Below are 26,616 nucleotides of genomic sequence, written 5' to 3' on the forward strand. Positions count from 1 at the left end.
ATTAATATGAAAAGTATATTCTAAAAAATATCTCACCAATAGTATTCCATCACCTCCATCACTCCATTTTTCTTTCCCTCCCCGAGCCCCCACTCTCTCTTTCTCCTCTCTCTTCTCCGTAACCTTCTCACCCTTTCCTCTGTTCTTTTTTTTCATACTACCACTCTCTTCTCCACCTTCTTCCATGCTCCCTTCTTCTCCCAAGATCTGGTCATGACCAAACGATCGATAATTCTTGATTATTAAGTGGCTTAAATGACAAAATGAAATAGTATACTATCATTATTTTGTATTCAATTTTTACTTTTTAGTAGGTAGAAGTGTTTGGATATAAATTTATATCTCGAATAATATTTTGATTGCACATACCATTTTATATTTTAATCATTTTTTATTTCATATATATCATATCATAAAAAAATGCTCCCACATTATTTCAAATAATGTTTACAAACAATCTCCTATCCTAACACAATCAATGCTTTTAGGGTAGGTGATGAGTTATCGAAGGAAAAAGACTAAATATGGTAAAGGATTAAAGGATGGTGGTGACATCGAGTTGAAGACTTTCTATTGAATATGTTAAAGCCCTATGTGGAATAATACATTAAGTAATGGACAATGCACTTAGGTAGTCAAACTATGCTTATATACACTCAAAAAAATATGAGTAAATCTTATATACAATAATATTATATGGACTATTATCATTAAATGCATGAAATATATGTCAATTTTGAATTTTCAACTAGTTATTACACATTTAAATGATGGTGTATTGTATATACTATTAATATATAGAAATTAATCCAAAAAGTATAGCCTAAAAAATATCACCAATATCGTTCCATCGCCAATGCTATTTCATCCTTATCCTTTCCCTCCCCTTCCTTCTCCTCTCTCTATTCCATCACCTTCTCACTCTTTCTTCTCTTTTTTCCCACTACCACTCCCTTCTCCACTCTCTCTCATGCTCCATTCCTCTCTCCAAATCTGGTCATGACCAAATGATGGATACAATCATATGATATTCTTGACTATTAAGTGGTTCAAACAAGAAAGTGAGATAGCATACTATTAGGATTTATTTTGTATTCACTTTTTACCTATAAGTAGGTAGAAGTGTTTGGATACAAATTTATTTCTCAAATAATATTTTGATTGCATGATAAACATATTTTTCACTTACCATTTTTTTTATTTCACATACATTATATCATAAAAAATACTATAGTATTATTTCAAATAATATTTACAAATATTCTCCTATCCTAACACAGCCAGTACTTTTCGAGTTGGTGATGAGTCATCGAAGCGAGAGGACTAGATATGGTAAAGGATTAAAGGTTGGTGAGATATGAAGTTGAAGACTTTCTATTAAATTTGTTGATGCCCTATGTCGAATAATACATTAAGTGATGAATGAAGGTGGATATTCTCTAAAAAGATGCTCAAGAAAGAACAACGGCCACCTCATCCCATAGGACATGGCCACAAATAGAAATATGCATAAAAAAAGACTCAAATCATGTCGTATAATCTATAATGGGTAATGTATGTTATTGTGAACATTACTTAAAATTGAAATCATTTCGATTGAGTACTAGTACAATAATCACTACCCCCTATGAATTTCATTTTCTGTCGTTCACATTTAATCTTTTTTATGGTCAAAGACCTTAGTCTATGAATTCATTTCCCTATATTGACACGCTAATTATAATTACCATTTTCTAAAGAAAAAGTGACATGGAGGCTAGCCACTAATAAGACAAACTCTTAAATTTTTGCTAACCATTTTCTAATTGTCAAGGTTCAACTTCACACCTCTATAATCTATGAATTTTTCCAACCAGATCATTGATGAGAAAATACACTTTTTCACATATAGAGCCTGTACAATTCATTTTATGGGTTAAATTTTTTTCAAACAAATAATATTATCATAACAATAATTTTAATGTCACAATAATATCAGTGAATTGTCAAAACTCCCAAAAATATGTCCAAAATTGTCATTGTATTATACTGCTGTGTTTGCGTAAGAGTATAAATTTGTCATATGATATAATAAAAGTACATAAATTGCTGCTTTAAATGGCAAGTCAGGAATAAGCTCCTTGGATTTTCTAAGCGGATTCAAGGATGTTTTGGTCACTTCAAGTAAAAAGATGACGTCCTCAGCTTGGATGTACGTCAAAGGACAAACTTGGCACAATGACTTAAAATCGAAAAAATAGGAGGTTAATTACGCGGGTTATCACCGGACACCTCAAAAAAAAAAAAAAAAAAAAAACTAAATTTGTGGTCCTTTCGAGGATGCATTTTGTTGTCCTGTGAATCTTTCAATCCTCCAATTAGATTTGAATTTTTGATCTTTCGCTCTAAAATTTAAACAGGGAGGCAAGTTTAAAAGTCAAAACGCGATTTGATATGGAAAGCTGGGACCTTCTGGTCGAACAATTCTTAGCTGTAAAGATCTTCGAATTTACTGGATTGCATGAGCCATCAATTTTTTTTCTCCTTCTTGACAAGATATAAGTCTTTCTTTACAGTAAGGAATGAATTCAAAAGAGTCAATAAAAATTTGAAAGAAATTAAATTATCATCGAATCAGAATCAGACAAATGCCCGGTGCATTCTCTGGCAGTAAAATTTTTCAGAAACATCTAGGTAAGAATGCAAGTTTAGATGAAAATGTATTGCATGAACCATCAATACTTGTGGTTGAATTTACATCTTTTTTTTTTTTAATTGATATTTGTACCTTCTAAAGTCAGGACACTCCAATTCGCAAAGTACAAAAGCAAGCTTTTACAACCGTACATGTTGTAACTCTTTAGTGTATAAGACAAAATAAAAGTATTTTTGTTTTGACGTTCAATCGCAAGTACAAAATAACAAAAACATAAATTGTGCAATCTCTGGAAAAGTGATCCAGCAGCTTATCATAAGACATGAATTTTTGTCCAGAAACGGAATTAAGTTGTGTTTGGATTGCATTTTTCTAGATTTTTTGTAAAAAAAATTACTGTAGCGATTTGATACATGTGAGATAAAAATATGTTTACGGAAAACGTAGCAATTTTTTCAAATTAATTCTGTTTCTGGACAAAAATTCATGTCATGCGATTTATCTTTGATTTTGCTTCTTTTTCCAGGGGATGTATGCACATTACTTCCCTTCTCATAGAGCTGACCCGTTAACCAACATGAGACAGTGAATGAAGAATATTTGGAAAAGGAAATTATAATTTCGAAGAATAACATCCTTTTTTGCACATTCTTATTCTAAAATCATGTCATATGATGGATTTATGGATGGCAACAGTGCAGTTTTGGGACGAGTCTCTTGCTCCGTTGTCAAATAACTCTTCTTCCCCGTCTCACCCCCACTTCCCCGTCCCCTTCCGCCCCACCCCTGTCCTGCTTTCCCCACAAGCGCCTGCTGGGGAAGGAAAACACCACGAATCGTCCACGATATTCAGCTGAAGGCCCATGGCCTTGTATTCTGCAACGAGCATCGAGTTGCGTTTTTTTTTTTTTTGGAAGATAACAACACAAGCTACAGATCAGGTGCACTTTTGAACGCGGAGAACAGGTATGCATATCCAAGTACTCTCCAACAAGTCTGAAATCTATCAACTTCCAGTTCCTTCTTGGTGTACTCTTTTTTTCTGACATTTTCTTACGAAAGTAAGAATTTCCTTCTTGGTGTACTCAAAACGAGTCAATACGGATAGATATCTGAACACGGAAACAAGTAGGCCCATGGAAGACTATGCCGAGAGGCCACTACCTAAGTTGCTTTAGCAAATCCTCCTGTTTTGGATTGTTTTTTTTTTCATAATAAAATGTACCGTATCGATGTGATATATACGAGTAAAAAAGTAATTAAAAAATATGTTCATGATAAATACAAAAATTTTTTTATTAGAAAACTACAATCCAAACATAGCAGCTTATGTGTAATAAAAAACAGTAGTGTGATAGCAATCCATGAATAGCAAGTGTGGTACAACAATCACAACTGCTACTACAGCTAGATTATTAGTTATGTATAACTATTAGTTATTTGGATTATATACATACATACATATATATATATACACACGCACACACATGTACATATATATATATGTGTGTGTAATTTAATTTAATTTAATTTAATTTACATGAGAGATGGGGTTAGGGATGGAGTGGAGTATGCTCCCCCGCCTCCTACCCTATTTAGCGAGGGGGGGAAGGGGGGGAGAGAAAATTTCCCCATATTCCTACTCCTTGCCCCATTTTTTCTTGCGGGCACCTGTTTCCATTGTCATTCGTATATAGGCTAAGAATATGTTGTACATGGATAATTTTATTGATGGAACAGTATTCAGTACTGTTATATCATACCCACACACAGACACAACATATAGGTGGTATGTGTTGGATGCTATCAGATTGAATATGTTATGGAATATATGTTATTGAGTTGGATGCTATTAGATTATGCGAAGCAGGCACCCTTTCTTGTCAGCAAGTGGACAAATTTAATGTTTTGTGTTTCTTGGTGATTTTTTTTCTTTTATTTCCATTCATTTTTCACTTGCTTATCTATAATAAAATTTAATCAATCTATTAATTTCTTACTTTAGATATTTCTTTACTAATTCTGTTTTACTTTTTCTTTTTTATCACCAACCCATAGCTTTCCTTTTTTAATTTTGTCCAATCACGTGTTTATTCCTAATGTTTAGCTTCACTTTTTTTTTTATTATTGTTACCAAAGTTTGGACAGATTTTTAATTTTTTCATACTTTCTTATTTATGTTAAACTCCATTCAATCTTGATTTATAAGTCAATCAATCCATAGTTTTCCTTTGTAGCTCTCTCCAACCACGTTATCTATTCCTATTATTTGGTTTAATTATTGATTAATACTTGTAAAACATTGACAGCTTTCACTCTTCAATCATTATGTATTCCCATTTAAGTTGTACAATTAATTATTCCTTTTTCTAAAATTTCTCCCATGAACATTATGTTTTTTCCTATTGGAATCCAATTTCTTTTCAACTTATTATAGGCCAAAGTTGTGTCCATACAAGCACGGATTTGAAAAAGTCCAATAAATTAAAAATTGCCTCCAAAATTAGTTTTTTTTTTCAATTTGAAATTATTTGAGAAAATAATGAATTCCTCTATCCATTAATTTATTTTTTTAATTATTTACTTGTTAAAGAATCAAATTTTAAGTGGATTTGTGTATTATTTCCTTACAAATAGAGATACTGTACTGATTTGTCTCTTATTTTATAATCCATTCTTACCAAAATTTAGATTGTTCACTCTCTAATTTACAAAATTGGAGCAACTCCATATATTTTTCATTACGATTAGTCAATTACAAATCAATTGCATTCTAATACAATTCGTCCATTCTCCAATTTAAGAAATTAAAGCAAAAATAGATTCTATGTCATTATAATTAGACAATTTGAAATTAATTACTCATTTTTTACAATCACATTCATATGGCGCTTATTTGGATATCTTTTCAATTATTTTTCTTTGATGGTTTTTTCTTATTAAATTCTTTTCTTTACCATTTTTTAAGATTAATCAAATATTAATATATTCCCTGACATGTCAACAGCTCTCATAAGATATTATTTTCACCATTGTTTAGAGTGATCAAAATCAAAACACGAATTAAGATTTATTTGGAACTAATTATTATTTTGTGCATGAATCAATTATTTTTATTGTGTCTGGTTTCAACGTTGGTCTTATATTTAATTCTTTTGTATCAATATTTTACCAACATTGTTCAGTTCTCTATTTGGTAAATTTCTGAGTTAGAAGGATTTAATAATACCAAGTGGGCATTCTTTCTTTTCCTTTCTTAGTTAAAAAGAATCAATAGTTATTCTTCACTTACTTCCCTTGATAACGAGTGGACAACTGATGTCCTTTCGTGCCACTACGTGACCATTGTTAACGTCTATGTCTTGGTTTTTTCTTTTTTTTTTTTTTTTTGGTAATAATCGAATCATTGCTTTTTTATTTTCTTATTTTTAATTAGTGTTCCAGATGAATACATTATTATTTCCTTACTATTTACACATTAGTATTAACTATTAAGCATGACTTTTTTTTTTTTTGATAATTTTAATCAATCAACCTATCATTTGACTTTTCTACATTTTCTCCAACATGATAAATCATTTTTTCTGCTTGTGATAAGCATTTGCAATTCCTTGTATCTTTCTATTACTTTACTCCAATGGCTTGATTATTATTTGTCACTAGCTTTAGAATTTTTACATTTTTCTTTCATTTATATTCCCGATTTTTAGCATGTGATACATGCTAATTTACTTAGGTTGTTTATTAGTAATGTTTTTCTCCTATATTTATTATCTTTTCTTCTCCTATATATATATATATAATTTGATAGATGACCATACCATAGCAAGATGGTGCTCTTGCTTGCAGCTTTAGTTTATCTTAAATTGTGCAGAAGTTATGTTACTTTATCATGCCTGCCACTGCCAAATTGATGTTCTCCCTTCCTCCACCCAATTATGTGTTTTAGCTCGAATCACAGCTGCAGGCCATTTATGTCCTCGAATGGATAGTTAACCATTTTTCCGTTGCATATACATATTGGCTTGAGTCTCTTGTGGTCTATTTACACAAGGGTTGCTAGTGTTTTCTGTTGAAAGCATGGTCTCGCAGGATGCTAATGGCGCACCGGAGTGGCAACAAGCCAACAACTATAAACTCTTTGGATTATGATCAAGGATACAGCCCGTAAGTGATTACGGTAACCCTTTTCTTCAATTCAGCTCCATACTCGAAAAAACGAATGCCTGCAAATGTTATTCTGTTTGACTAGGATTTCACAATCATTTTCACTGCTGAATTTGTATATTTATACTCTAAAGATGAATTAAACTGCTGAAATTCTGAAAGACTTTCTACGTGGGAAAGTGCATAACGAACTATCTAACATGTATCATTTCTGTTTTAAGACTGATTAACGTTTGGTTTTTTTTCAAGTGCTAATGGGTGAAGTAATCAAGAAAATGTTATTATTATTCACCAAGATTGAAAGCACTTATGCGGAGATGCTGGTTTCACTTTCATCCTATTCTGCTGAAGTACCGTACTGGCAAGAACAGTAGCAACAGCGAAGTAACTAGGCATGGACTTTTAAAAAAGGTCTCATGTGGCAAGTGATTGCATTTTGTTTCTTTGTATAGTGAGTGAACTACTTTAGGAAGATTGACTAAGAGCCTATTTGGAGTTTTTGTGAAGAATTCTGTAACAATTGATATATATGAGATAAAAAATAACAAGAAACATATTGATAAAAGATGTAGAATTTTTTTGAGAAAAAATGACAATCTAAATAAAGTCTTTAACTATTTGACACAAATTCTGACACTTACACAGAAGTGCTAACTAGCTCACTTTACTAAAGAAGAGTAGAAGATCCATCGCTACAGTTATTTCTGGGGCACAAAATTTCAAAATCATGTAATTTAAGATTGTTGTTTGAAATTTGCATACATTTTTTGTACTTGGGCAAAAGCTGTACAGTGAACCCTAGATCTTTGCCCCTTCTCTTCCGATTTCTGTCATTTGGGTTGCTGCTGAAGGTGTTTGTTTTCAGGCTGAAGCTTGAGCTCAAAAACCAACCACTGCCCTTTTCTTCTTTGAAGCTGAAACATCCAATTACAGAGCCAAACTTCCTCTGATGGAAGGCAATGAAAAGATGGCCATAGGCCAACAAATCCCTTCCTCTTCAGTGCAAGTTTCAGACCACCCGCTAATACTGCCGGATCTTCCCTTTCAAGTCATCACTGAGATTCTCGCAAGGCTACCTGTGAAGTCACTCATGAGATTCAAGTGCGTTTCAAAATCGTGGCTTTCCTTGACGTTAAGCCCTCATTTCATCAAGCGTCACCTCAGTTTCAGTACATCAAAGGACAGAGAATACTTGCTATTTATAGACTATAATTCTGGCAGGTTCAAACACTGTTCTCTTGCTTCTTTGTTGTATGAACAGCCTAGTGATGCAGTTGAAATAGTTTGTCCCCAATTGGAATGCCGTGATCAGTCAATTTTGTTAGTGGGATGTTGTAATGGGTTGATTTGCATTTGCACTAATAGAGAAGGTTTCGTCTTATGGAACCCATCTACCAGAAAATCAAAGACATTGCCTAATTTTAGTTTTGAAAAAACGAGTGAGCATAAATTCTATGCTTCATGTGGTTTTGGATACGACGAGACTAACGATGATTATAAAGTAGTGGCAGTTACCTGCTACTGTGCTGAAGATTGGGAGCCCTTTGCTTCTGAGGTTAAAGTTTATGGTACAAAAACTGATACTTGGAGGAGAATTGGGGATTTTCCTGGTGGTTATCCAATGGACGGAAGCAGGTACTGTGGTACTTTTGCGGCGGGGAAGGTCCATTGGGTATTGAACAGAGCATTTTGTCCATATGTTGTTTTTCTTGATTTAGCTACAGAGACATATGGATCTCTTGATTTAGCTGGAGATGCGATCAAATCGAATCATGACAGTTTTGTAACAGACATACAAACTGTTGGTGGGAGCCTTTATTTCTTTTGCAGGAATTATGTGCATGGTCTTGTAGATCTCTGGGTTTTGAAGGAATATGAAGTTATAGAATCTTGGACAAAGGTGGTTTCTGCCTTGAGCAACGACAAGAGGTATTTTCTTTCAGTATTGTACCAATTGGAGAATGGTAAACTTCTAGTGGTGCTTGAAAGTGATGTCAGAGTCTTGAATCCCAAAAATAACAAATCCAGGCGTCTCCTGAGGTCTGTCTACACTAGGTCTGCGAGTATTTATGTTGAAAGCCTAGTTTCGCCCGGTTCAGTTGATGCAACAACTATGATGAGTGGACTACAGTTGAGGACACTTAAAGTAAGTAATTACAGTTTTTTTTTCTAATTCAGCTTGTACTTGAAAAAAGAAAACTTGTACGTGTAATGTGAAACTGCTGAGAATTCCTTAGTATTTTCACTAGCATTTTTATTTTTGTTGCAGTTTTCAATTCCCAATAAGTGAAATAGTTTAGAATTGAATGTGAATATTCTTGCTTACCACTTAAATTATGAAAGTCTTGCATATCAGAAAATTGAAGATTTTGATTTTCTTGATAGTAGGGCGCCATTAAGCTTCTGAAGTGGCAGATTATTTTGGAAGTTGTGCGGCATTTGAGTAACTTAAAGATTTTGATGTTTGTCCTTTCAAATTTCGATTTCTAACTGATATACACATATAGATTAACTGTAACATTACAGATGATTTGGAGGTAGTATTGTCCAGAATTCATAGTTTACCGCAATCATGTTTGCATTATCAATATTTCTTGCTTTCTCTTGCTTTTTTTTTTCTTTAACTGTTTCTGTTAATACCTCAAGGTTTCTCTTTATGATTCATGTTTAAGTTAAGCTCATGTAAAGCTATTCCTCAAATCTGCAAATTTTCTCTACTTGGATCTAATGCAGTCTTACATCTCTATTCCGTAAGTGCTAGTTTGAGACCTTAAATAAGTTGCAGTATCCATTCAACCAAGTTTGAGGTGAGAAACAAATGATATAGCCTGCAAAGCTCTAAAGCGACACATAGAAATCAGTTTCAAACGTAGAGGAGAAAACACACTTTATACTGTGTTGTCTGTTAGCACGCATGATAAATTTCCAGAAATTGTTGCAAGCACTTTAATTTTCTATATCTAAATCACATAGAGAATCACTATTATTTTTCCCTGATCCTTAATTTGATGCTTTAGCTTTGTTGGTCTGTTACAGCTTTCAACTTATGTTTCATAAATTCTGTGTCTTTCAATTTTGAATTTCTTCTTTTTTTTTTCTTTTCCTTTTTTTTGGTCGGTTGGTTGGAATTACTAAAGCAAACCATTGGTTTTCTAGACAGATTCATTCCCTTATTTGGTCACTTGTTGGATAGGCGTTGATGTAACATGGAATTATACTCCATGCTTGGTAGCAGAATCATTTAAGGACTTAGATTAGCTTTGTCCCATCGAAAGGGCTAAGTGGGGCATGTTTATGTGAGCAAATTAGTCAGAAGAGTTGAGTTAAAGTTTAGTTTTGCTGCTCCCTTTCTTTGAGTTCATTTTATGACCTCCTTAAAAAAGAGTGCTCTTAATGGTGCTTGTTGTGAGTCATCGGCGTTTAAACATCATAGAGAAAGAAATTACTGTTGAAATGGCCTACTCATAGATATAAAATGGCAGTTTGCCCCCCTAGTTTACATTTGTTCCAATACCTAGGACTGTTAAAGTAAAAGGTGTTTTCCAGTTCTTGGCTTTGCAAAACGGAATTGGTGTTTCTAGCTCCTAGGGAAATGCTTAACTCAGCTACAGTTATTAGAAGTTTATTACTTTCTTGGCTTTTGCATTTCCACGTCCAGCAACTTCTTACTAAATGCTTGCATACGTAGTAATCTTAGACCTGACGCATATCGCTGAATCAGCTTTGGGAATCTCTTTCCTGTATGCATAGCATTCATCACAGAAAAAGAATGTCAATATTTCCTCCTTGACTATCAATCTGATTCTCAGGAAATTGTGAATTATATGTGCAGGCCTCAACAAGCAGGACACAAGACTAAGAATCTGATCATGGACTATCAGGGCTTGAACTGTCGCCTGAAATTTAAGCATGGAGAATGTAATTGGGTAGCTGATGTTTTGTCATAGCATGCTCTTGGTAGGTTGATCCTTTGATGAAGTTTGTGTCACTTTTGCATGCCCACCTGCTTATCTTTTGCCTAATTTGCTTAATGATGTATCAGACTTAAAACACCTACAACAGTGTATTGTACAAGTTGTGTTTGAGTAATGAACTCCTTGTTTGGTAGTAGTATCGTCGTTACTGTATTGGTTTATCTCAACTTTTCTAGTTATTCCGATGTGGTCTTTTTCCTTTTGATTCTTCTCTCTCACCATTGCTCCTTGCAGCTGATACCATCAAGACTTTTCCTACCTTTTCCACGGCTATACACTGCGTATCATGTATGTTTTAGACTTTTGAGTCAAAAGAGTGGCACTGAATTGTTTTCTCAGTTCTTGAATGTTGAAAGTTGAAAAAACCAGTTCAATCCTGCAGCATCCTCTCTTCAGTGTTCTTATTTTCCCTCATCTCCATCAATTATCTAATATTTCATAGATTCGATAACAGATCAACGTAAGGCTGGATGATTACATTCTTAATCTTCGAAATCATGCTGCAATAACTTTATCTTTCTAAGTATATAGAGACTGCATGTGCAGTAATGTTTCTGCTACTTTCAAGAAAGGACATTTTGAGCACTAGACAAAAATTTCTTCTTCAAACTGTTTCTGAATATCCCGTGAATGTTACCTTCTATGTACCCACCTAGGATGGTATCACATGTTGCAGTTGCTTTTGTATTGGTGCGATGAAGTATCTGTGGTATGAGATGGTATCCCATGCGGTGATGAGCCACGTTTTAAGTACTTTAATTATATATTGATTTCAGATTTGATTCGTATTAGTATTACAAACAAATTCTTGAATGACCAGTAAGGTTGAAATGGCCTCGTTAATTCCACAAGCCTCGCTAATTTTGCCAGTCGAAAATGGATGGATGATGCGTATGGAATAATATTCATCAGCGTTTAATGCAAAAAAAAAAAAAAGTTTCTTTGTATATTTATGACTTGTCTTTGCGTACGGAATAATAATGTGGTTGAAAATATAAAATGGTGAATTGAGAAATGTATTTATGATATAAGTGAAATATTTATTTGGATTAATCTTTCCTACACTGACAGTGTATACACTATCAGCGTTGGATGATTGACAACTATGCAAAATTTGAATTTGAAATTCAACTTTTACACATATGTTATGAATACAACGATGATAGTGTATATACCGTCAGTGTAGAAAAGATTTATTCATATTATTTAGGATAATTCAGCAACTCAAACGCACTCAATATCAATTAATATTTTGTACCAATGAGGCCGTTTGAATTGTTATATTTTGAAATTTTTACAGAAAAATATACTGTAGCGATTTGTGAAGTAAAAAGATGATTAGAAAATGCGTTTATAGAAAATATACAAATTTTTGGGAGAAAAATTACTTTCCAAACAAGGCCACGTTTCTATCAGATCCTGTGTCTAACCATCACGCTTCATAAGATTTAGTTATGTCATGGTTTTTTTTAACTATGAAAGTCAGATTGACGTTATCATAATCAAAGTTACACGTCGTAGAATTGTTCAACATAAAGAGTCTCCCCTTGTATGAAGATTGAGTCTTTAGTTTGACGTGTTCAATACTTCAACATAAAGAGCCAGCTCAAGTGCAGGACTCTGACGAATTCCAGTTATAGTTTTCAACGCGGTGTATACTGATGATACAAACAATAATATAAGCTGAATTTAGTTTCTGTAGATGAATGCAACGAGTAAATTTATAAGTTCTTCCTTCCTTTGCAGCAGCACAAACCTCCAGATGGAAAGCAAAGGAAATGGAGCCACCAATCCCCACCAATCCGAAGATTCAAACCAACCCTTAATATTGCCTGACCTCCCCTTTGAAGTAATCACTGAGATCCTCCTAAGGCTACCAGTCAAATCCCTTTTGAAATTCAAATGCGTTTCGAAATCGTGGCTGTCCCTAATCTCAAGCTCTCAATTCATCAAAGATCACCTCTGTGCTTTCAGCTCATCAGAGGATGGAGAACAACTACAGCTGCTCACTGTGGGAATTGATCTCACAGATTGTTATCTCAAAGATTGCTCTCTTGCCTCTTTGTTGCATGAAGGGCAGCCTGCAAATGCAGCTGAGGTTGAAATTGATTGTCCACCTAGTCTTCGACTGAGTAGGTACTTTAACGTTGTGGGATGCTGTGATGGGCTATTTTGCATTGATTGCATGAGAACAGGTGTGTTCTTGTGGAACCCATCCACTAGAAAATCCAAGAAATTGCCCAGTTTTAGTAGCCCAACAGTGGACCTACTTAAGGAGGAAGATTACTACCAAGTATATGGTTTCGGATATGATAAGGATCGTGATGATTATAAAGTGGTGAAAGTTGTCTGCTCCTTAGATGAAGATTATCGTCCCTCAGGGTCTGAAGTTTTAGTTTATAGCGTAAAGACTGAATCCTGGAAGAGCATTGGGGAGTTTCAAGGTGGTTTCCCTAGTGTGGGGGGCTGCGGCTGTCTCGTCAATGGGAGGCTCCACTGGGAATTGCATAATGCAGGCTGGGATTTCAAGGTTGTTTTTCTTGATTTAGCAACAGAGACGTTCGGTTCTCTTGACTTAGCACTAAAAACAAATGGAGGGACAGGGATATCAGGCCGTAATGGTTTTCGATCTGATTTGGGAACTTTTGGAGCGAGTCTTTGTTTCGTTTGTAAGAATTATAGGGATCATTTTGTAGAGTTGTGGGTTATGAAGGAATATGGGGTTGGAGAATCTTGGACTAAGGTCCTTAGTGTCCCGGTTGACAAGACAAGACTTGTGTTTAGAGCACTGTGCATTCCAGGCAGTGATAGATTTTTGGTGGAGCTTAAAGATGAACTCAGACTCTATGATCCAAAAGATGACTCCTTCAGGCTTCTCCCATGGTCTGGTAATCATACTGTTCCTAGAATTTTTGTCCAAAGCCTGGTTTCACCCAACCCAAATGCAGCTGCAGAGATGCATCAACAACACTAGTTGCCAGGAAACTTAATTACAAGGGATTGCTAATATTCAATTTTATCAATATTTGGGTTTTTTTTTAATACATTTTTTCAAGTTCCTATGCTTGATACAGTTGAGAAACTCTTTCTGAAGTATTCTTGCTTACAATCCCTTAAATGATGAGAAAAGACTTCAGTGGAATATGTAATGAAGAAGATGTTACTGGCTGTTTTCTTATCCTTAAACTCATTAATTAGTCCAACATGGATAATAAATTTTTCTTGCTTAGTGTTTAATTTAAGTGCAGGGTATATCCTGGTGCCAAGTTTACATGTAAGGCAGCTTTCTGAATCAATAAGGTGTATGACTTAATGGTTTACATCTTGATGCAAGAAAGAAAGAAAGAAAGCAAGGCAAAAAAAATTTTGAGTGTGTTTGGATAGAGGATTATTTGAATAGTATTTTCTTAAAATAATATTATACCACGTTCTATAATATAATATGTACGTAACAGTAAATGAAAATTGTGAAAATAAAAAGATTATTAAAAAATTTGTTCATTGTACAAATAAATAATTCTTTACAAATAATGAACAAACCAAATGAAAGAATAACACACAAGAAAACCCTGAAAGAATGAGGGAAAAAAAAGAAGAAGAAAAGGACTTACACAGAAATAAATAGGATGATTAGGAGGGAGTAGGTTTCGCGGCTAATTTAATCCCTAAGGTATCCAGTTGCTGTTAAAATATTTGAGTTGACGAAAATGCCATTGATTTTAACCAATTACACATTTGAGTTGATGAAAATGTATTTTAGCCGCTCGGCTACCTATTTTCGTTATATTTTATGAGTAAATTTTATATACGATGGTAGTGTGTAATAGTTGAATTTTAAATTTAAATTTTTATATAAACATTATTTATTCAACACTGACTGTATGTACATTATTGTAAATGAATATAGAAAAGATTAATCTATATTTTATATACTTTTAGGACATGACATCTGCAAAGATTATCAGCGTAATGATGAGTTAATAAAGTTCGGTCTCCTTAGGCATCATTATGTGGACCAATCCAATACGCTGTTTAACACTTTAGCGGACGGTCGAGACGAATTGTCAATGTTCCGTCTTTCACCCTCTCCAGAACAATCCACGGCCCTCTAGCCCGCGGTTTTGCATCATTCATTGGCCCAGTTTTCAAACTTATCGCCGGAATGCTTTAGAAAGAAAAAATTCTTTAAAACGTCACTTATTTTTAGTCAAATAAATTTTGTTATCCACCCCTTTTAAAATATATAATTTTACAATCTTTTATAAAATTAAAGTGGTAAAATTGTTGAGTCATAACTTATGTTTTCAACCATTTTTCATCTTGAATCTCTCATATAGACATTTCTTGGAGGTATAAAGGTTAGATCTCTATTGTAGTTAAATAAATGATTCGATTCATATTTATTTTTATTCTTGAAAAATCAAAACTTGACCCGAACATATTCATTTTTTCTCCAAAAAAAATGAAATGAAATGTAATCTAATCTATATTCATTTTTACTATTAAAAAAAGTTGAATATGATCTTTTTTGTACATAAAAAAATGATTGCATATAAAAAAGTAGTTTAAAATTTAGGTTGTGATCAAATTTTGCTAACTTAAATTTGTACAGTATGTAAAGTTATCATTTTAAAAGTGAAGAACAAAAACTTTATTTTATGAAATGTGAGTAATATTTGGAAGGATTTTCCCTTTTAAAAATTTTTCTTTTTGTTTATTAAAAGAAAAAAACCTTTCTTTTAGGATGAAGATGCCTGATTATTGAAGGCAAAGGGGGAAAAAGGACCCTCTAGGTGACGAATGCTTAGTGGATAAAATACAAGTCTCAATCAAATGCCAAAGTGCTCATTCTGTTCACTTTTGACATCAAAGTTGATGTATATCACTTAGTTTCAAGACATCATCACTAGCCATGCAACTGCTCCTTTAATCTTTTTTAACCATAGTGGTAATATGGCCCATATGGCTCTACGTTTTTAGTTGGTTCTGTTTGACGTTAGACTCAAATGAACCTTAGACTAGTTCAACTTAGGAAAGAACCAAATGGATCCAGATATGGTTTAGATTTGTTCAATGAAAAATTGAATTAATAAAAAAAAGTCTTTTTTCTATAGGTTTCCTAATTGATTCATTAGCTTGAGTTTACATTACCATTATATGAATTGCGAGATTTTAAAGTGTCATGGTAGTGCAGTTCTTCTATTACTATTGTATGATCTAGTTTTATGCACCGTTGATTCAAAGGATTGGAGATTTCAACATCAGAAAAAGAAGATGAAAATTGCAATCTTTGCATCTTGATGGTCTCAATACTAGCACAGAATTTGACAAGTGTCCCTGCACTCTACACCTGTACACACTCGAAACCAACAAGCATGACACGCACTCGATCCCAAACTGGTCCATTTCCTTTCTATATAGCCCTCACCGTTTTCCACATTTGTTTTCCCAAAGCTTTACACTTTCAAGATAACCAAACAAAGAACCATCAATCTGTTTTTTTTTTTTGCCTAGTTCTTGACAAATTAGTGTGCTGTTGCCCGTTGGTTTTGCATTGCTGAAGTGAAGATCAACAAAGAACCAAGAAGAAGACATGGCTAGAACGGTTGGAAGAAGCTTGGCTGCTCCATTACTGTTTCTGAACCTGATTATGTATTTCGTCGTTTTAGGCTTTGCGAGTTGGGGCCTCAATCATTACATCAATGGGCAGACTAACCATCCCAGTAAGCCCTCTATTCCATTCTTTCCCATCCTCCTCCTCCTATTCATGCATGTACACAACAAAAAACATTATTGTAAGCAAGGTGTTCATTCTTTTAGCTTAGTCTCTCATGTACACAAAAGCATGTTTAGCTGGTTTTGTACATTTTTTTCACAAATAGTAATAAACTTTGTGGTTCTGGATCCAAAACAATTTTCAGTTTTCCTACTATATGGAGACAGTTGAAATAACCGAAATTACTGAAGAAAGCATTATTCCGTTTGGGACTGTTTCTCAAGCTTTGTTTTAAGCACTGCAAGAAAGCAGTATTTCATTAGGGACTTTTTCATGCTTCCTTTTTTTTTGGTTTTTTAAGTTACATGCACCACTAGGAGCTCAAAATACATATCTCCAGATGGTCGAAATGCAAAATTATGTTTCAAAACTTTAAATGATAGGTGGGCTGCATGGTTAATCATCTAAAACCACGATATCCTTTGTCACGTATGTTTCAGGCTTTGGGGGAAACGGAGCAACCCCGTTCTTCCTGACATTCGCTATACTAGCTTCTGTTCTGGGGATTGCTTCGAAGTTAGCAGGTGGAAACCATTTAAGGGCTTGGAGAAGCGACAGTCTAGCGGCTGCTGGAGCATCTTCCTTAGTCGCATGGGCCGTAACTATTCTAGCTTTCGGGTATAATATACAATATAACATCCTCAATTTTCTCCAATCTTACGAACTCCATGGTATAAATTCATCTTTTTTGCACTGTGGGGTTGTGAAATAATGCAGATTGGCATGCAAGGAGATAAATGTTGGAGGCTGGAGGGGATGGAGGTTAAAGGTTCTTGAGGGGTTTATAATAGCGCTAGGAGTGACTCAATTGCTCTATGTGCTGCTGATCCATGCTGGGATGTTCAGCAGCAGATATGGTCCAGGGTACAGGGACCCTGACTATGGTCTTGGTGCACCTGGAACTGAGCCCAAAGGTACCGCAGGTGTTACAGGGTCTAGGGTCTAATGCAGTTGTCTCGAAAATAGACAGTTGTACTTTGAATATTTGGCAGTTGTTATTTGGGCTCTGCTGGACGTAATGTTTATTGTCTAGCGTCTAATCTTTGGTTTAATATGCTTTTTTTTTTTTTTTTGGCATGGAACTAGTTGTAGCTTTTTAATTGAAGTTTAGATCTTATATTAAGTTTGCTAAGCATGTTTGATGAGGTTTTGTGATTGAAGCTATATTGATAAGGGGCTTGGAGTCGGTGCAATTGGGCTTGCTGTATAATTGTTAGAAAACGGATTAGTCACCTCAATGTGTGTATATAGCCTTGTTGCGAGATTGTTGAATCAAATGAAGGTGTTTACCATAGTAATTTGTTTCGTGCATCCCACGTGTTGGCAAGTATATTTATCGAAAAGAAAGATAAAAGAGCAAAAAATGATATAGAAAAAGTAGATGAAAGTGTGATGAGTGATAGTATTATGTTTATTTATTGATGTTTCTTTGATTTTGGTCCGTGAGTTCATTTTCATGTTTTGCTTTATACTTTATCTATTATTATTAAAAAAATCTTAGTTAACGCATCTATATTTTATCTAATCTACCATGTATATATACACATTAACAATTAGTATATATTCTTAGATTTACACACTCTCTTTAATTAATCTTACCTTTTCAAAAATCTAAAACCTGATGTACATTTTAACGAGTGTCCAATCGACACCTGCTAGACAGAACTCTTTTTTTCTTTAATACAAAAAAGTTTAAATGAACGCCACACCATCACGATTTAATATTTAAATTTACTTTTTATCTATGTGTCATATATATACACCTGTTAGTATAACAAATCTTTATACTAACATTGTATATAACATTAATCCAAATTAATATCGTCGTTTTCTTCACACATTTGTTCAATTATTGCTAGTTTTGTCAAATTTTTGTAGACTTCAAAACATAGTGACCACCGCGTATCTGCATATTATTAGACTATTCTTGATAAGTATTAAGATTCGCAAGAGTCACAAAATTGTACAGGAAATATGGTGTTGACCATATTCAGAATTTCAGTGAAGAAAAAACCAAAAGAAAAACAGAATTGTTGTTAAGCAAATTATTTTGTTTAGTCCTGCAATTGATGATAATGAATATGCAAAGATGATTAAAGATAATAAGTATGCAATAATTATAACATGAGGCATATGATTGAGCATGATATGTGGCCCATAAATTGTAACGTGGCACTTCTTCATGATGATAGTAACTGATCAGCACAGTTTTATATTTTTTTAGTTGCCATTGAATATTTTTAATTATGTTGGTCAATTTTCTTTTTTTCTTTTTGTACTTTTAGATACTTGTCTCATTTTCAGTATTCTCCCAAATACTAGTTAAAGGAACCGCAAATTCCTAGATTTAATTTTTTTTTCTTAATATTAGATTTTAAAAATGTGCTAAGTCGTTTTCTGGATGCCAAATCTTGATAACTAAAAAGCTACTGCTTTTGTGGGTGTAAAATACCCAAGATGGAGCAAATTCTTCATAATTATTATAGTAAATTCTTCCAAAATTTTTCCGTGATAAGTTAGTAAACTAAAGAATATTACTGATAGGAGCCTTCGAGCATAAACATTAGTGAACTGGTAAAAAATTTGAAGCTTAATAAAAAAACTAAAAGTTTACAAATTTTCTTGCAGCTACTCTTGGCTATGACTCTATTTTCTCTTTTATACTAGTTTCTTTCGTGTGCATTTGCATGGGCACTTTTCTATGTTCTATAACTTTAATTTTTTTGAACAAAAATGTTATAAAAAAAATTAAAATGCTATTTTATAAAATTTCATATACTGATTGTAAGACAAACATTAAAAATGACCAATTAATAACAACTTAATAATTAGTTTCAATCGAATCCCATCCCATAATTCAATTAGGTTTAATCTAATTAAGTGGCAAGTCAATATATAAGTGAAGGAGATATATTAGGAAATAAGTGCAATTAAATATTTAATTCTTTCATGGCTAAAAAAAAATTAAAACCAAACTAATAGAACTTATTATTTACTCTAATTATTAAAAAATAAGAAAAGTAATTTAGCAGAACTTTTACAACCCCATGTTTACATGAATATTACTTTGGTCTAAATCGAATTTTAATGGACAGAATATAAAAATTAATAGAATATTTTAGGAAAAAATGACTATTTATACAATATAAATGGAATTATATGAGTAATATGCTAAACTTGTATAATATAGATTCATTAAAAAAAAATGTAATTAATAGTGCAAAACTTGCAAGTTCTATTTATAGATTCATTAAATTGTCTTGCCGATTTGAATTGAAGTCCAGTAGTGCCCGTGCAAGTTTTGTACAGACATATACATACACATGCATATTCCTTTTGCACAAACAATTTTGCATGTTTGCTATATATTCTCCATCAAATTCTCAATTCTCAAGGTAATTAATTGTATTAACAAGAACAATATGGTGCCTTTTTACTGGTAGATTTAGTTAGAGGATACTATGATGCCAGGGATAACATAAGATCCTTGGGCATTTGATGGCTTTAAACAATGATCATGTTTTGTTACAGTAAATAAATTCGATCAGACATTGCACGGTTGGCAACTAATAGTTTTTGAAAAGGAAAGATGAAAAAGAAAGAAGAAGTAAAATATGGAAATTGCTCTGAAAGCAGTTCTTAGGCCTTTGGATGTTGTCTCAGATGGCCATGGCAGCCCTAGATGTTACAAGCTTGGGCACCTGTACTCATTATCAATAGCCAAAAAAGAACCAAAAAAAAGGTACTATCACTTTCTCTTGTAGCTAGCTTAAAACGTGACAATCCAAATCGAGTAAGCATGTAAAAATGGCCAGCAAATATGTTTATCTAAGACTACCATTTGGCCGCACAAATAAGATGTTCGTTATTCACCTCCAATATGGAATCAATAATAAGTGTAGTCAAAATTTCGCCATCTAGATTAATAATGCCAGGCATGAAAAAAAGCTTAAGTTGAGATCTCTCACCAAGATTCTGGGAGTTCATTCTTTTTTTTTTGATTTCGGAAGTGCCCAAAGGAAAGAACTCGATCAAATTTTGTCGGAGCAGGCTGAGCGCCAGGAGTGACAAACTGCAGAGACATTGAGGATTCTATCCATCACACTCGCCACAACAAAAAAAGAAAAGAAAAAAAAGAAACCTTCTTCTGTAGCTAGCTTAAAAAATGACAATCCAAATCGAGTAAGCATGTAAAAATGGCCAGCAAATATGTTTAACTAAGACTACCATTTGGCCGCACAAATAAGATGTTCATCGTTCACCTCCAATATGGAATCAATAATTAGTGTAGACAAGTTTTCGCCATCTAGATTAATAATGCCAGGCATGAAAATAAGCTTAAGTTGAGATCTTTCACCCAGAATCTGTTGGGAGTTCATTTTTCGCAAGTGTCCAAATGAGTCGAAAAAAATCTGCAAGAGGAAGTTGGTTGGCATGTTAGACCAGATAGGAAATCCTTTAGCTGATTCCTCGTTCCTGAAGATTGAATGAATTCTAAGATAATAAATCAATCAGAAGGTGGTCATGTAGTAAAACACACAGATTTCCAGAAGCATATGCTTCGTGAAAAGAGAGAATAAGAATTCATTTCAGATGGGACATGAAACTCAAAACACAAAGGTGATGATGAATTTCCATAGAGGAATGGCTACATTGGACTTGGACGATGTATAACTTCCCACAAAATAATATTGGCCCCTCCTAAATATGCTAACGATGATGAAATGCAAGAGTGAATCATGACAATGAGTTCATAAGCTCTAAAAAAATGGCCAGCAAATTTTTAACTCAAAAAATGGATTATGGTTCATGTCGAAGAGCCCATAATGGAGTTGTAAGGAAAAACTTTATTTTCGTCAAATAAAGAAAAGAAAATAGAAAAGGGAGAAAGAGAATAAGACAGAACCTTGTACTTTAGATCATTTGCTGTTAAAAAAGTCTGAATTCGATCTCAATGATTAACGATCACACACTAACTCATTTAACCTCTTGTATGACTTGGTTGGGTTCTAGAACAAAAATAGAATTGGTATAGGTGTTGTCACAGAGGAAAACAAAATCATGTGAAAACTTTCTCTATTTTTTTCATAGCTTATTCATAGTTTTTTTTTCTTAAAAATAGTTTTCAAAAACCTCATAGCTATTGCCCTGCTATTGAGATAGGAAGGAAATATACGGCATCAAGAATAGACGATAAATGCAATAGAATGTTAGCTAAAGTCTATTAAATGTGAAGTTTTAATTTCTTTAATTTAATTAGAACAAAAAATTCATTTAACCTGAAGAAAAAAATTTATTAGACAGCTTTTGAAATTTACAAATGTTGCTGACACCAATTTTTTTTTTTTAAAAAAAATTGTATATATTTGATTTAATTGATAAGTGGGATTGTAGGAAGCAAATTCTTAGCGGATCGATTATGAGAGATGATGGATGTGGGTAGAATGAAATGAATGATCAACAGTTTTCTAATTCTACATCTAATTTACACTTTAGGAACGAAAGGGGAAAAAAAAGAACGTAAGGAAACAGATTCATTATTTTATTCCTACAAACCAATGAATTTGTTTTTTTTTATCCCCTACAAACCATTGAAAAGCAAAGGAAAGTCTTGGTCTTATAGGAATAGGAGTTCTTACAAATGGTATTAAATAAGTTCTTAGTTTTTATTTTGCTTTGGACTTGATATTTTTTTTTATCAATTTGTATGATAGTTGAATTTTCGTTTCCATTAGCATCAATTATCTTCTTTTTTTGTTATATTTTTACCTGACTTTTAATATAATATTAAATATGTAATTAATCGATATGTTAATCTACCATCAAAAGAAAGATGGAAAGACGCAAAATGTAGAATTAATAACCAAAATTCAGATAAAATGTACATAAATAAAAATCAATCAAATGAGAAGGAGAAACCATTTTGGAGATCTGGCTAGGGCGAGATTAGTCGAAGTCGGTCTTGTCAGCCATGGACGTTGATGAAGAAGACTTAAAAGAAAAGGGTGAAAATTATTTGCGGCCGAAGAAACCCTTTTTCGTTGCTGCAAAAGATTCATAATTTGATCATTAAAAAATTCATAAGTTGATTCATAAAGCAAGAAATGTCCCTTAACATGAAAATGGCTAAACTTATCTGTACAGTAACAAGTACTATCCTCCTCAATAATCACGATTACCAATGGTTCTTTTTCCTCAGTAATATTCTTTTTTTTCTTCTGAGATATTATTGATATACGGAAATAGTATAGAAGAAGTTGCAGCAACTATTAATTTAGGGTACCATACTCATGATCTTAATTCACTTACGTCTTCACACATCATCTAATGATTCAGAACTCTTGAAATCATTTGAAAGTTGATAATTCTTATTTTATATCTAACGATGAATTTAATCTTATCAACACAGTATTCAAAAGGGATTGTAGAACTTCCCATTCCTTAATTTATTTTGGATTAAATGTTTAGATTCTCAGAATTGAGTGCCGAAGATTAATTATAGTTTCGAACAAATGTGATTCTCTATTCTGATATGATAAACCAAATGAATACGATTGATCAACAAGAAAAGCCAAATAAATAAGTAATTCAAGAAGGACCAGGTTGAACGCACGTGCTTTGTACGTGAGTGCTGAGTGAGTTAATTTAGAAGGAAAAGGAAAAATATGCTCCTCATGCTTGACAGCATCTGGATTTCACGGCTATGTCCCAAATAATTATCATAGTCATCCAAGTAATTTCCTTTTTTTTTGTTGATAAAACAGAAGTCAATATGATAATATTATTATAGTCGTCCAAGTAATTTTCTTGATCAATAGAATTGGCTAGAGTGAATTTAATTTCAGATGAAATGATTTGCAGAGAAGAAGCAGAGATTAAAATTGAGAAGGGAAGATACTTGAACAACAAAATAAGAAACCTTTCTCTTAGTAAAGAAAATTCTCTTTTTATCAAAAAAAAAAAGAAGAAGCCTTTCTCTCTCTCACTCTGTTATCTTGAAAATTCTCTTTAAAACTCTGTTTTTGAGTGTTATCTTGGTTTTATCCCGATTAGTTTGTGCTTCAAATTCTCTATCCCAAAATTACCTTCTGTCTTGTCTGTCTCGTATTTATATGGCTGCCGTGTGTATTAATACATTGAGAACTCAAGCAAATCTTTGAATTTTTGAACTATATTTGAATTGCGTTAACCGAATTGAATTTTTGTATAAACACAGAATGGATATGACAAAAGGTAATTTTGGAATAGTGGATTTGAAGTAATTAATTTTATCCGTTTAAGTGTTTAACACTTCTCCGTCTTCCCTTCCCCCAAAATTAATGAATAGATTTGAGCATGCAATGGATTCTGAATAGGTTTAAATAGACAACTCAATTAGACTTATTTAATTAGTGGGTACTGGATTGACTTGCGTTACCCATTTATATAGATTTAAAATTTCACATTTAAACTCAAACTTTTTTTTTTTTGTATGTTGATAGGTGTCGAGCTTATATAATAACAAATTCCTACTCACGAAAAATATTAATTTTGCGTATAGTGATAAGCAGGGTCGAATCTACAGGGACGAGAAAAATTCGTTTCTTCTAGAGTACAGAATAAGGGGGATTTTTATAAAAAATGAGAATAATTAAATAACTTAAATTAAAAAAGGCCTAACTGATAATTTATTAAAATTGAAACAATAATAAATAAATTCTAGCCAAGAAATAACTTCGGAGATGGTTCACTTAATTGATTATTGATGCAATAATAATTTCATTTATTCACTGAGAAATAAGTTGTAACTATCAAACAAGCGATGATAATCAACCTCTTCTTACTGTATTGATGGTTAAGGTACGACCGTTAATCATTGTCCTAATCAAGAAATAACTTTAGGTATGATTTTATAGTTTAATTTTCCAATTGCCTTAAGAATTAGAAAAGTTTTGTTCTAATCAAAATAATACGTTACGAGAGTTATTTTAAATTAGCTTATATGTCCCTTGACACAAATCCAATCATGTCAGTTACTACTATTTTAAAGCAATTAAACAATTACGGATTTAATTGCTCTAATTGGTTTTAAGTTATTAGATTAATTCAAATATCGAGTCCTAGATATTCAAATAATGTAATAACCATAAGAAATTAAATCACGAAGCATATGAATACCAGTAAATTAAAAATAAATATAATTAATTCGATCTCACAATTTTAGTTGAACCAAATCCTCCGTTGTTCGTTGACTAGAATGAAGAGTTTAATTTATCTCAATTGAAGACATTGCACGCAAAATAGTAGAAGTAATTGCCACGGTCATTTTTCAATTGTTAGATGGAGTGCCAAGAGGAAAAGAAAAAGAAACGTTGTTTTTGTTTCTTGTCGAAAAGAAAAAGTCCAGAATGATGTTCCCATTCCACTCGGAAAGAAAAGATAGACCACACTTGTTTCTTTCTTCGTTTCTTGCTTTTACTAAAACTCCTCTTTCCAAACAAAATCCAAATCCTAATAAGCCAACAACTTTTTTTTTTTTTTTTTTTTTTTTTCAAAAAGTTCTAAAAGATAACTTACACTAGTATACCAACAAAAGTAGAAGACTATCCATTCCTTGAAGAGTCCGACTCTTGCAACTTCAATTTGAAACTGGAGATCATGTGCCAAATTCCGAACTTTTCAGATGTGCAGGGTTAGATTTTGATGTGCCCATGCTGAACAACACAGAAGCCCAGTGAAAAATCATATCTTTAATTCCTTTTTACTTCGAATCCCTACAGCTAACACCAATTACTAAATATGAGTAGAATCTATCAATTAACGCAATATTTGATACAATTCAAGGGCAAAGAATCATAAATTTAATAACAAAAATGCAACCTATCATATGTGCTAGGTGGATAAATTTGAATTTCTTATCAATCTAGTAGCAATAAAATATGGGTATTTCTTATCAAAAAAATTTGGGAAAAAAAGCCAAAAAAATAAGTAAAATTTTAAGCGGGTCATTATTGGATATACCTATACCCATACCCATTTAAGATTACACCCATTTATGATCCACTCATTTTTACCTATTTATTTACGGGTATAAATGAATTAACATATTACCCAATCATAACCTACTTGAATCCATACCAATCACCAATTTTGACACATCTAATATTACTTTTAATTCAAAAGTTATTGGGTTAGTTTACACCAATCACCCCAGGGCTTTTATATGTTTTTCATACTTTTCTATTATGAAAGGTATGTGTTTAGATAACTTGTTCATAATTTTTTTTTTTCTCAAAGTTTATCTGTATCCCGTGCAAGGTGTGTAAAATAACGTAATTGTATCAACATCAGCAAGATGATGCCTTGTATATATTGCATGACGTGCTACAAAACAGTGGTAGGAGTTGCAGGGTCGGATGGGCTACATCCACAACACCCACAGCACCCAAGGGAGAAGATTTAATAATCGGAATGCACGCCCTTCTATAAAACAAGTAGTCTCTTATCGCAGGAAAGTTTCCTAGTAGAATAGACAACGAGATGAAGAATTACTGGAACAACCACTAGAAAATTCAGAGATGGACCAAACCTTCCCAGACAAATTAATACCGTCTGAATCCATGATTATTGAACACCAAAAGCAACAAGTTAAGGTATAATTTGAAAGGACAACCATGAAATAGAGGATCCTTATCTCTCAAAAAGTTTTTAAAAAAGGTAGTTATATGCTTGTGGGAACCAGAGAAGGTTCTTGATGCCATTGTTAATGCTAAGTGAAAAAGAATCTATTTTTATCAGATATTTGTTTTAGGGAAAGAAGGAATCTTTGGTATTTTTGAACCATACTTGTTAGTACTTCTTTTTACCCTGCCTTGAAAGGTTAGTTTATCTTCTTTGCTCATACTGCACTCATCTGCAAAGAAGTTTTCAAGAAAGTTTCTCTGAGTCCAACCCATTCTTGCTAATTGGAAATGACAAATCTTGTAGATTCTCCTTAATTGATTAAAATTAATTCCATAGCATTCTTTTTTTTTTTTTACTATGAAAATTAAAATATTTTCATAGCAAGGAAAACAAGAATTCCA

General features: G+C 33.0%; 3 protein-coding genes across 3 annotated transcripts; all 3 read left to right on the top strand.

Moving 5' to 3' along the window:
- Positions 1-6,731: 6,731 nt before the first annotated feature.
- Positions 6,732-10,915, top strand: LOC113765493 (F-box/kelch-repeat protein At3g23880-like). Its single transcript, XM_027309698.1, has 3 exons — positions 6,732-6,802; positions 7,668-8,948; positions 10,635-10,915. The coding sequence occupies exons 2-3, from the start codon at positions 7,752-7,754 to the stop codon at positions 10,659-10,661; spliced, it is 1,224 nt and encodes a 407-aa protein (XP_027165499.1). The 5' UTR covers positions 6,732-6,802; positions 7,668-7,751; the 3' UTR covers positions 10,662-10,915.
- Positions 10,916-12,538: 1,623 nt separating this feature from the next.
- LOC113765871 (F-box/kelch-repeat protein At3g23880-like) lies at positions 12,539-13,776 on the top strand. The gene has a single exon (XM_027310116.1). The coding sequence runs from the start codon at positions 12,539-12,541 to the stop codon at positions 13,748-13,750; it is 1,212 nt and encodes a 403-aa protein (XP_027165917.1). The 3' UTR covers positions 13,751-13,776.
- A 2,484-nt stretch (positions 13,777-16,260) lies between these two features.
- Positions 16,261-17,738, top strand: LOC113766907 (membrane protein PM19L). Its single transcript, XM_027311068.1, has 3 exons — positions 16,261-16,499; positions 16,993-17,170; positions 17,270-17,738. The coding sequence occupies exons 1-3, from the start codon at positions 16,370-16,372 to the stop codon at positions 17,496-17,498; spliced, it is 537 nt and encodes a 178-aa protein (XP_027166869.1). The 5' UTR covers positions 16,261-16,369; the 3' UTR covers positions 17,499-17,738.
- The last annotated feature ends 8,878 nt before the right edge of the window (positions 17,739-26,616 follow it).

The sequence above is a fragment of the Coffea eugenioides genome, chromosome 3 (genome assembly GCF_003713205.1).
Source record: "Coffea eugenioides isolate CCC68of chromosome 3, Ceug_1.0, whole genome shotgun sequence".
NCBI lineage: Eukaryota > Viridiplantae > Streptophyta > Magnoliopsida > Gentianales > Rubiaceae > Coffea > Coffea eugenioides.

What these genes read in the sequence shown, in the direction of transcription:
- LOC113765493 (XM_027309698.1), top strand. Translation starts at nt 7,752, where the DNA reads ATGGAAGGCAATGAAAAGATGGCCATAGGCCAACAAATCCCTTCCTCT. An exon ending in TACAGTTGAGGACACTTAAA is followed by an intron (nt 8,949 to 10,634) that starts GTAAGTAATTAC and finishes TTATATGTGCAG; the next exon opens with GCCTCAACAAGCAGGACACA.
- LOC113765871 (XM_027310116.1), top strand. Translation starts at nt 12,539, where the DNA reads ATGGAAAGCAAAGGAAATGGAGCCACCAATCCCCACCAATCCGAAGAT.
- LOC113766907 (XM_027311068.1), top strand. Translation starts at nt 16,370, where the DNA reads ATGGCTAGAACGGTTGGAAGAAGCTTGGCTGCTCCATTACTGTTTCTG. An exon ending in TGGGCAGACTAACCATCCCA is followed by an intron (nt 16,500 to 16,992) that starts GTAAGCCCTCTA and finishes CGTATGTTTCAG; the next exon opens with GCTTTGGGGGAAACGGAGCA. An exon ending in GTAACTATTCTAGCTTTCGG is followed by an intron (nt 17,171 to 17,269) that starts GTATAATATACA and finishes GAAATAATGCAG; the next exon opens with ATTGGCATGCAAGGAGATAA.